Source organism: Schistocerca piceifrons, chromosome 3 (assembly GCF_021461385.2).
Source record: "Schistocerca piceifrons isolate TAMUIC-IGC-003096 chromosome 3, iqSchPice1.1, whole genome shotgun sequence".
NCBI lineage: Eukaryota > Metazoa > Arthropoda > Insecta > Orthoptera > Acrididae > Schistocerca > Schistocerca piceifrons.
The window spans coordinates 793,144,359-793,156,771 of NC_060140.1; the positions used below are offsets into that span (position 1 = coordinate 793,144,359).

A 12,413-nucleotide genomic window follows, 5' to 3' on the forward strand; every position below is an offset into this window, starting at 1 on the left:
AAGTCTGAGGGGGGTATTTTGCCTGTCTCACACATCTTGCTCACTAGATGGTAGAGTTTTGTTAGGTCTGGCTCTCTCAAGGCTGTCAGTAGTTCTAATGGAATGTTGTCTACTCCCGGGGCCTTGTTTCGACTTTGGTCTTTCAGTGCACTGTCAAACTCTTCACACAGTATCGTATCTCCTATTTCATCTTCATCTACAGTCTCTTCCATTTCTATAATATTGTCCTCAAGAACATCGCCCTTGTATAGACAATCTATATACTCCTTCCACCTTTCTGCTTTCCCTTTTCATAATACTGTCATTTTCCATGCACATTTTTTACGCAGTTTTTCAGTCTTCCCCACTGCACACAACAAAGCTGTGATGGTGAAGTCATAGCTACTGAAAGGAACAGTTGTGAATGGCTAATAACCTCTGAAAATTATTTAATAGGGGATTTTTTTGGTACTTTCCACCGTTAACACATTCCACACTGGAATACCCATATGTCTTTATTTTTACTGTTATGCCACAAGAAATCAGAAATGGAAGGAACAAGGGCTTCTGAAGATGGATAAATATTATGAAGATCCCATACCTTAACCACAGGTAGTCCTGCATCATTTCCCACAAATGTCACCTGATGAATAGTTTGATCTGAAATAATTATCTTGTTTTCAAGACAACTAATTCACAAAAGCACTGAACAAAAGAATGTGACAAGGCAATTTACAAGTGATGTAGGGCACATAAGCTATGGTTGTGGGGGAAAGAAGGCAGATTCAAATAACAGGGCTCCACCTGCAGGTCCCATAAGGGGCTCAGGATATGAATGCTGAGATAGAAATGAAGGAAATGACTGAAAACACTCAAAAGGAAAGTACACAAGGTAACAGCAAGAAATGAAAATTATTAGGGTCCAACTTTCTTGGTCCACCTCCATAGCACAGTGGTCAGGATACCTGGCAACTATGCACATGACCTGGGTTCAATTCCTTGTACTCCCAGGGACTTTTCCTTGGAGGAAGGATTGGAATGGGGTGCACTCAGCCTCGCAAGGCCAATTGAGGGGCTACACGATTAATAAGTAGTGGCTCCCAGGTCAAAAAAACTGACAGTGACTGGGAGGGCAATGTGCTGACCCCATACGCCTCATACCACATCCAAATGACACCATCGGCTGAGGATGACATAGAGTTCAGTTGGTTGTAATTAGTCAATCTGGGCCAGAATGCAGAGGTTTGCTTTGCAATTTTTTTGGGTGTTTAGTCTCACTCGATTTAATACAGAATGATGTTATTTGAAAAATTAACCTTTCTTAAGTTACACGGAAAAATGTAAAAAAACTGATTGAAAGTTCAAATTTGTGACTGGATTCTCAAATCAATTTAGTACAGACTGATTTTACTTGAAAAATATACCTTTCTTAAGTTACACGGAAAAAAGTAAGAAAACTGATTAAAAGTTAAAATTTGTGACTGGAACCTCAAAATATATCAATGAGCAAATTTTTAATGTTTCTTAAAAACTTAACACCAAGGCTCCATTTTGGGCACTCTATGACCATAATTTATTGTCTACTGACATTACTGGATGTGCAGATCAGAAATGTGCAGTCATTAGAGTGCACATAGTGACACTGAGGACTGAACATATGTGTTGAGTACACTTTGCTAATGAACTTCCAAAAAAAAAACCATATTATCAACAACAAAAAAGCTTCAGTAATACTTTTTGAAAACATTGCTATTTTAAGCATGTAAAAGATATAGGTGAGCCAGTGTTTTAACCATTGCACAGTTGTGTTTGACATCTTAAAAGGACTCACAAAAAAGCATAATAACTGCCACACACAAATTCACTCGAGTAATTTTTATTGTCTCATTGGGATGTGCTCTTTCTGCAGAGTAGTTAGTTTATGCACATATCATTTTATAATAATAGACATTTTCCTCTAACCAAAGCAAACAATGAAATATGTCACTGAAAAGCTACATTTGGAACAAAAAATTATTATGTAGTGTTAGTAACCAATAGTCCCTTTCTCATGGGGAAAACAGGGATCAATTGGTAAAGGTTGAAAAAAAGGAGCTGATCACTCAGAACCAAGATGGGGAGTAGCCCACCTTCAGTACAAAGATGTATTACTTCTTGTCAAATGGGAGCAATGAGCAGAGAACAGGCACACAGAAATGTGATAAACTACTTAGCTCTTGTACACAATCCTAAACTCTCTCTCTCTCTCTCTCTCTCTCTCTCTCACACACACACACACACACACACACACACACACACACACACACACACACACACCACCACCACCACCACCACCACCACCACCACTGGATAAATGTACTGGGAAATGAGTGTAAGAATTCCAAAACATTTGAAGATAACTCTGCATGGTGTGTAATTACCTATTTTACACAACTTTTTTTACCACTCACTTTTGAACAAAATAAGCTAGTGCAGTGGGAAATGGTTATTAGCATAAAACATGCCAAAATGAGCTTCCTGATTAGTTTATGCATGTAATGATTCTATTTCAGCTTGGTATCCACCTGACCATAAGCAAATTTATGCAATAAAAGATCTGAAATTCCAGAAGTTCTAGACACATCAGCTTTACTTTGTGCTTAAGATTTAAATCAAAAGAAAGATATTAGAATGTGGTATTCTTCTTACTGTTGTTTATTTCCTGCTTACAGTTATAGCTTGCCTATCACATGCAAAAAATTTACCAATAGTGGTAAATATAACAGTAGCATAACAAAAAAGTGGTGAATACAAATATAGTAGTTTCAGATCCCAATTAAACTGAATCTTTTAAACTTTTTTATTTTTCAGTTTTTGTTATTTTATTCAGAATTAAATCTGAAATGTGTGTCAAATAATGAATAAGAATATATTGAAACTAGCTGATTGCTCAGTGTTGGCCAGTTATTTCTCTTTAAGTCACTGATTTGCCACCCCTACTTTGCCACTAGAGGTGAAATGTCATCATGACTGTCACCAATCAGCCAGCAACCCTGAAGGCCTTTGGGTATAAAACTAATATCATTTTCAATTATTTCTGTCACCACCTTCCCCTCTCCATACCTACAGATATTGGGCATGTCATACTATCATTGCTTTTTTCTGTATGGAAGGTGAATTGTGTAACAAATTTGGTTGAAATTACTCCAGACATTACACACTTACATTTTACATGTCACTCCCTCCCCACATCCACCAAACAGCTATGTGTGAAATATCTTTAGAAATATCTCTCAGCCTAACAACATTGAAAACTGTAGCTCTGTGGTGAAATTAATCCTTTTCAATTATTCTTACCTGTCATCTCCTTCCTACCCTAATGGTTCCTTACCCCTTCAGTGTATTCTTCAGACATTAAGTCTCTGAGAGTTATACATACACATCACCACATTCCGTCCTCATCCCCCAAAAATTGGGTTGCTGAGAGTATTCCATGACTGATGTTATGAACATCTTTGGGAGAAGTAATGCTGTTATTATGATGGTGAAATGCCTCATCATCAGTTTTCTCACTGGTTTGATGCAACTCCCCCATGAATTCCTTTCCTGTACCAACCTCTTCATCTCAGAGAAGCACTAGCATCATTCATCCTCAATTGTTTGTTGGACGTATTACAATCCCTGTCTTCCCTTCCGCTACAGTTTTTGCCCTTCAACAGCTCCCTCTAGTATCATGAAGGCTATTCCCTGATGTCTTAAAACGTGTCACATAACTCTGTTTCTTCTTATCAGTGTTTTCCACATGTTCCTTTCTTCACCAATTCTGTGGAGAACCTCCTCATCCCTTTTCTTATTAGTCCACCTAATTTTCAACATTCTTCTGTAGCAACGCATCTGAAAGAAACACTTTGATTCTCTTATGTTCTGGTTTCCCCACTGTCCATGATTCACTGCCATACAACGCTGTGCTCCAAACGTATATTCTCAGCATAAGGCCTGTGTTTGATATTAGTAGACATCTCTTGACAGTAATGCCCACTTTGCTTCTGCTAGTCTGCTTTTTGTATCCTCCTTGTTTCATCCATCATCGGTTGTTTTGCTTCCAAGGTAACAGAATTTCTTAAGTTCATCTACTTCATAGTCATCAATTGCAATGTTAAGTTTCTTACTATACTCATTTCTGCTGCTTCTCATTACTTTAGTCTTTTCCTGCTTTACTCTCAATCCATATCCTGTTCTCATTAGACTGTTTATTCTATTCAGCAGATCCTGCAATTCTTTTTCAGGGTACCTTACCTCCTCAGTATTTTTCAGTAGATAGTAACTCATTTGTGGTGTAAGTTTGGCTGATACTCCCCAATGTGCTCCACAGTTATGCTTTACATCTCGCCCTTCTTACTGCCACATCTGCTCCCAAATGGGTTAAATATCATTGGATGTGTCACTAATCAACCCCCAATCTCAAAAACTGTGGCTCTGAAACCGATGTAACTAATTTTTTTTATTTTTCATCTCACCTCTTTCACACACCAACCACACTCCTAAGCCTAAGTGTGTCAATGGCATTCCAAGTGTGTTACACACACACACACACACACACACACACACACTTTTTATGACATACTATGCAACAGAAAACATAATCCATTGTATTATCTTTGCTCTCTGAATGTAGAAGATTACTATGACTTCAATACTTGACAATAGATGTATACAATAAATTTTAAATGCTGCTATCTTAATAGCATACAATTTTACACAGATTATACAGAAAGAAAATAAACAGCCCTAAATGTTTTCTGCAGAAGAAATCCTCTCTAAGAAATTGCATTTTGTTTTCCTTGAAATTTTCTTTTCTATAAGTAAAAGATATATATGTTCCTTTCTTCACCTGTTCTGTGGAGAACCTCCTCATCCCTTATCTTATTAGTCCACCTAATTTTCAACATTCTTCTGTAGCAACACATCTGAAAGAAACACTTTGATTACAGATGGTACAGTAGTGTGTTCAGGGCTACATGTGGCATACACTTATGAATACAACCAATTTAAGTGTTACATTTTTGAACTGCAGTTGAAGATCATATAGTCCATGCGGATATGACCACCAGCATTGTGCCCCAGCGTTAATTGAATTGACAGCAATCCATTTCTTTGTTTCTTGTGTCATTTTCTCTTTTTACCATATTTTTTAAGGAATCCAAATGTTTCTTTCAACTTAGACATCATTTCTTGTGATAACTGGGTGAAGGTTTACTTCTGTAATGTGTAGCAGATTTGTATACAATGATGAATCAAAAAATTATGACCACCTGTTTAATAATAGCGTCTCATTCCATCAGTGGAGTGCAATACAGCAGCAATTCTGTGTGGCATGTATTCAATAAGCCCTTCATAGTTTTCTGGTTGTATGCAACACCAGATGTTTACACACTGGTCATGCAATGCCCATAAATTAGAGGCCAGTGATTTGTGGGCATGGAACTGACATTCGATAGCATACCAAATGTTTTCCATCAGGTTCAGATCAGACAAATCTGTCAGCAAAGACAGCAACAGGAGTCGACTATCATGCTCCTCAAAACACTGAAGCATGATTCTTGCTTTGTGGCTTGGACAGTTTGCTTTTGGAAGATCACATGGTCCTCAAGGAAGACATCAACCATAAAGAAACACAGGTTGTCAACAATCACATAGTCCATAGCTCTCATGGAGCCTTTAATTACAACCACAAGCCTCGTGGAAACCCAGGTGAATGTCCCCCAAAGCATAATAATGCCCCCACCAGCCTCTGTCCATGGCACGGTATGTGTTTCAGCCGGATGATGGCATATCTGGATACAACAATCAACCTGGTTAACAAGAAACATGATTTAGCTGACCAGGCAAAATGTTTCCATTGATCCAGACTACAATCTCAACAATCATGTGTTCATTGCAGTAGCAACTGACGATGACATTGGTCACACATTGGAGCACGTACGGTTTGCCTGCTGCATGGTCCCATGTTCAACAATGTGCACTGAACAGTGTGCTCAAAAATATTTGTCCCTTCTCTAGCACTGTACTCCTCCTGCTTTACAGAGAAGTCAAGTCTATAATCTCCATGTTATTTGATAAGGCACTGATGTCAATACCATGTCACCTGCTCTTGACTTCATCACCCTTCAACAACTTAACATAGATTTTGTCAACAACAGTATGCAAGCAGCTGAGCAGATTCACTTTTTCCCAGAAGCTCATTCCCAGACACCATGCTACAACAATCTGCTCTGTCAAAGTCACTTAGGCAACTGGCATTTCCTGCTTGTGGCCCATATCATCACTAAAATGATTCCCCATTTGCCTCTGCTCCACTGATGACTTTCCTTACTGCATCATATGCCTGCAATACCACTGAGTGGCATTCAGTCTTGTAGTGGGGAGCAGTCATAATGTTTTGGCTCATTAGTGCATTTCTTCATGCACAGTTTGAACTGGTACTGACATCATTTCACAGTATAAGAATTAAAGTCATCATGATAATTAACAGCCTGACACAAATAGGTATAAGTGTAGAGAAATCTTAAATGGCGCACAACACAAAATTAGTATCCAACTTCATCGTAATGAATCCTTTATAGTCAGTCAATTCTAAGTCCCTGGATGTGGCAAACAGCATTTTATTGTAATATACTGGTAACTGCAATTTTTTGAACAATATTATTAATATTACACATGTATAATATGATTTTCTAGTTGAATGGTTATGTGTGATCCTACAAATCCAAAGATTCAGGGCTCACATTCTATCAGTCAGTTCCAGGAGTTTTTCTGTCACTTATGTGTCAATTAAGTTCATGTGCATGTTAAAAAGGCAAACTTATACCATGGTTTGCAGCCTGTCTCAAATTATGACCCCCTCCCCACCCCTCCTTACTAGTCTAGGAAAAACAGTTCAGAAGTCAAATGAAGGTGACGGCATAGTACCATCTCCAAGGGGACCTTACCAGCAAAACACAGTGATGTTCAAACCAGCCTTCTCGTTGAGAATATTTTTGCTTTTTGATACCTAAAGGAATACTGTTTAACTGTAAGGGCCCATATAAAGTTAGACTAAGGGGAGCCAATGATTATATACATGGCCCAGTCATATCAATGCAACTTCATACACACCTTTCGCAGCACAGACTTGCAGGAAGAAAGTCAATGAGGCTACAGGTGGTACTGACAGGGATGTACAGCCATGACAACTCTATTGCTGTGATGAGCAGTGCTATATTTTTTTTTTTTGTTGTTGAAGAGCCATAGTGTGAACAGCTCTCTCTAGGTGGTTCCACGTAATTCTGATTAGCTTTAAATCTGAGGGGTTTGGTGGCCAGGGGAATAAATTAAACTCACACTGGTGCTCTTCGAACCATGCATGTACATTATGAGCTGTGTGACATGTTGCAGTGTCCTGCTGGTAGGTGCCATTGTGCCAAGGAAAAAACAAATTGTATATAGAGGTCTACATGGTCCCAAAGATAGATGTGTACTTGTGTTTATACATTGTGTCTTACAGAATGATGAGATCATCCAGGGAATGCAAAAGATACATTTCCCAACAATAATGCTTTGTCTTCCTACCTGGACCATTATGATGACTGTTGCAGGGCCACATGCATCAATGGCTATCTGTTCTACAGAGCATAAAATGGGATTCATGTGAAAAGGTCACCTGTCATCATTCAGTGGAAGCCCCGTTGCAGTACTGGCACGCAAATTTCAGCCTTTGTCACTGATGAATAGTAATCAGCATGGGTAGATCAACCCGGCATCTGCTGCAAAGGCCCATAGGCAGCAACATTTGCTGAATGGTCATTGAGGAGTCACTGTTCATAGCTCCTTGCTAATCTGGGTGGTCAGTTACTCAACAGTTGCACATCTATTCACCAAGTACATCTCCACAGCGATCATCCACACCTTCCATCTTTGGCCTGTGGTTCACCACAGTTGCTTCTGCGGCAGTTTTGGATAGTGCTATTTTGTCAAGCATGGTATACTTTAACCACAGCAGCATGGGAACAGTTTACAAACTCAGCTGTTTAACAAACACTACCACCCTTGGCACTAAAGCCAATGATCATGCCCTTTTAGATGTCCGATAAATCACTCCATTTCCACATTATGACTACAACTGCACCGTTTTTTGTGTCCCCCAACATGCTTTATATACCCTCCTCAGCTACCTGCCATCTGAGTGGCTATAGCATGTTGACATTGAACATAAGCAGTGCTCAGACTAATGTGACTGGATCTTGTATAAAGAGGTGTTGATAGCCATTATCTCATTTGCTTCACAGGAGAGCTACAGAAAGGTTGCAGAATCTAAGTAGGCAATCACCAGAAGAAAAACTCTATGTATTTTGTAAAAAGTGCTGAGAAAATTCAATGAATGGTTTGCAGGGTGTAATATATTAACACTCATCAGCACATACATACGTGCTCTCATGGTGACCTCAGGATATCCATACATATTATAATAATGGATGTGTGGGGGGGGGGGGGGGAGGGGGGGGAGGGGTAGAGGAGGGGGGGGGGGGGTGTTCGGTCCACATTCCTCCTAAACTGTTGGACTCTTTTCAATCAAACTTGGTACACATATCCCTTACAGCCAGGCAACAATTTCTGAGATTGTAAGAACTACTTACTTATCATAATTTGGGAGATATTATGTCATAAACAATGAGATGCATAGAAAACTGCTGCATCATGTATGACATTTAAATTTAGTACTTCTAACTAATCAATCTGTTTATAATAAATTTTGCAGACAGTATCCACATATGCCATAAACTGCTCCTTCAAAATTATATCATGGTACCATGCATAGTTCAGGATATATGATGTCATAAACACTGACACACTTAGAAAACAGCCGAATCATACATGACATTTAAATTTATTATTTCTTTGCTACTAACTCTAATTGTAACATATTTTGCAGACAGTATGCACATATGCTGCTAAATGTACCAGCACAAACATCTCATTGTATGACACTTAGTTCAAGAGATATGACATCATAAACACTGAGAAGTGTGGGAAAAATGCCACATCATGCATGAAGTTTTTATAGATATATTCTTTACTACAAAATACTCCTACAGTTGAGTCCACTTAAGGAAATACCTGACACCTAGCAGTGCTTTTGACAATTTTCAACTGTGAAGCACAGACTGATGTAGGCAAAAACAATAGCCATCTACAGAGCTATGGAAGAGGTGTTTCCATGGAGGTGTGTACAGAATTGATTTGTAGACATGCAAAACAGTTGTTGTAGACTCAAAACAGCTGTGCCCAGTATACAGAAACTGTCCAGGATCACAGGATGATCTCACACTGAGTCTACTGCAGGAGCACTTTTAAGGTTTCATTTCTAATAGAAAATTGGTAAAATTAATACCTGGGCAATGCTGGGTTTGTCAGCTAGTAATTTAATAAATACCAACTCACACAGAGGTAGTAAATAGTCAATCTACTCAACTAGAGATGGAATGGGACTAGACATTAATAAGTGGTGCACTGAAAGGACCCTCAGTTGTGTATTTTACAGTGGTTTGCAGTTGAAGAAATCAGAAGAAAATGTGGTTAAATGAACCTATTTTTCACCTACTGCATGAATAAAACACACAAATACCTAAGTATCTTGGCAGTATATGTTCTATATCTCTTTTATGCAAACCCTTTGATATAGTGTCATCAGTGTTTGGTGTTACTGCAGCATCAGTTCTTAGCTTTTTAGATTTTTGTCCACATACTGGCTCTCCTAACTTCACACTTATTTGTGCAATTAACTGTGATGCCATGAAATGCTGCCATTTTCTACAATCTTCTTTATTACGTTTACCTACTATGAATTGTTTTATGCCTATAAATCATGCAAGTGTGTGTGTGTGTGTGTGTGTGTGTGTGTGTGTGTGTGTGTGTGTGTGTGTGTGTGTGTTTGCATGTCATCAAGTGTGTGCACTTTACAGTAACTAACACACATGCCATGCATGACATACATGTGTACATTGTGTTTTCACAATTAGTGTCTAATTTATAACGTCTGTCTATGAATCTAATAACTATTTTATATTTTTTGCTGCCTTCCACTTGTTCATCAAACCACTGGAATTTTAATATACTGATCAAAATTCTGAACACTTACATCAGACCTACAGTCTCCTGTATTTGAAAAAGGTTGGCATTAAATTTCATTTTTATTTTAATGTAGGTTGTAGGCAACATATAAGAGTTAATGAAACATTTTGGCTACATTTTCTGACCTGTTTAATTTGCACACTTGCAGATCATTTCATGGCAGAATAAACATTTCAGTCTTCTGCAAAGAAAATCTTAATTCTGTGTAGTATAGGAAAGTAAAGTAATGCTGTTTGTATATGTGTCAGTACCCTCACTTGTGGTGTACATATTTTTCTCAAATGCATCTTTTAGGGCAGAATTTATTTAGTTGTTGAAACCAAATATGTCTGCTTTTTGAAGATGTCAAACACAAATTACTGAAAATATATTTAGTTTCACACAAAGACATTAAATTAGTTACAGAAGGTAGATCCACATTATTTTACCAAGAATGAGAAGGAAATTATTTAAAAAAGAATATACCCATAATGATGATGCCATTAATTTGTGGATGAAGAAATTCTCAGTGCACTGCTGTTTAACTGCCTATTGGATTATTGCCACAGGTACAGGGCAGTTATAAAGTTCATGAAACATTTCAAAAAATTGGTACATATAAATGGCCAAGAATAACATGACAAATAAGATATTATGTGAAAGTGCAAACTCTCAAAGTTTCCAGTCATGATGTTTGTAAATGAGAATGTGACACACAGTGTCCAACATGTCCACAATTTTTAAGAAAATGAGATAAGGAATGGAACAGCACATACAGGATAAGCAGAATCTAAATACATCACACAATTTAAGTGGAATCAGACAGCTGGCAACATATAAGCCTATGAAAACAGATGGTCCAGAGCAAACATGAACCATCCACTCGTACATTTTGTGCAGAGAAGAACTAGTTCATTAAGGCCACAAGGAGATGCTGATTCCAATCACTTTATTTTCATTCCATTCATGGCCAGAAGTTCCCACACAGAGCAACTGTTAGCATGAGTTTGTGTTTCTGTGCTCCCTTGTAGCAATATTCCACAGTTCTAACAATAATAATTATTATTATGAGGGCACAGTTACTTACCTGCTGACTGCATTTTTCATAGAGCATGGGTGAAGCAAGAAGACTTTGTGAAGATTGGAGAGTGATAGACATGAAATCCCTAGCTAAAGGCCTATAAAATTTAGATCACACATCTGAAATATAATGAATTTCCATATACACTGATAAGCCAGAACATTGTGACCATTGACCTACTATTGATATAAATCCATCCAGGCGATAGTAGCTTCACCAACACAGTTACTTACCTGCTGACTGCATTTTTCATAGAGCATGGGTGAAGCAAGAAGACTTTGTAAAGATTGGAGAGTGATAGACATGAAATCCCTATCCAAAGGCCTATAAAATTTAGATCACACATCTGAAATATAATGATTTTCCATATACACTGATAAGCCAGAACATTGTGACCATTGACCTACTATTGATATAAATCCATCCAGGTGATAGTAGCTTCACCTGGCAAGGAATGACTGCTACTCACACACATGCATGGTGCATGTAGCACCAGGGAGTGTGCTGTCCGTGTATAGAATCGGGAAGAAGCCTGATTTATCTGACTTTGACTGAAGGCAGATTGTGATGGCCCAGAGACTTGGCATGAGCATTTCAGAAACTGCATGACTTACCAGGTGTCTGAGGAATGCTGTGGTGAGTGTCTTCAATACATGGTGAAACCATGTCCAGACATCATGGGGTTGGGCAGCCATGCCACATGCCAGATGGGCTGAGCAGACTGGTAAAACAGGAGAGGCAGCAAACTGTGGTGGAACTAACATCAGACTTCAATGCTGGGCAGAGTACAAGTTTTGAGTACATAGTGCACCGAACACTCGAAAGGTGGACCTCTGTAACCGATGACCCATGCATGTTCCAATGTTAACACCACGACACTGGCAACTATGACTGAAATGGGCACATGACCATCAGCACTGGACTTGGCACAGTGGCAGAGTGTTGCATGATCTGATGAATCCTGATACCTTCTTCATAATGCCTACAGGAAGGTGCGAATCTGTTGTCTTCCAGGGGAACAGCTCCATGACACGTGAATGGAGGGTCAGAGACAAGCTGAGAGTGGCTCCATTAGGCTCTGGAGAACATTCATGTAGGCATCCATGGATCCAGTGAAGATTGTGTAAAACACCATGATGGTGAAGAAATATCGCATACTGATTGCAGACCACATGCAGCCCTTTATCACTATCATGTTTCCCAATGGCAGTGGCATTTTTCAACAACA

At 38.7% G+C, this 12,413-nt stretch overlaps 1 protein-coding gene across 1 annotated transcript in view; it reads left to right on the forward strand.

Annotated features, from left to right (window-relative positions):
- The window catches only part of LOC124789070 (kazrin), a 1,028,805-nt gene that overhangs the window by 983,311 nt on the left and 33,081 nt on the right, over positions 1-12,413 (forward strand). The window contains exon 19 of the mRNA XM_047256362.1: positions 10,138-10,164. Within this exon, the coding sequence (XP_047112318.1) occupies positions 10,138-10,164 (27 nt within the window). The remainder of the gene's footprint in view (positions 1-10,137; positions 10,165-12,413) is intronic.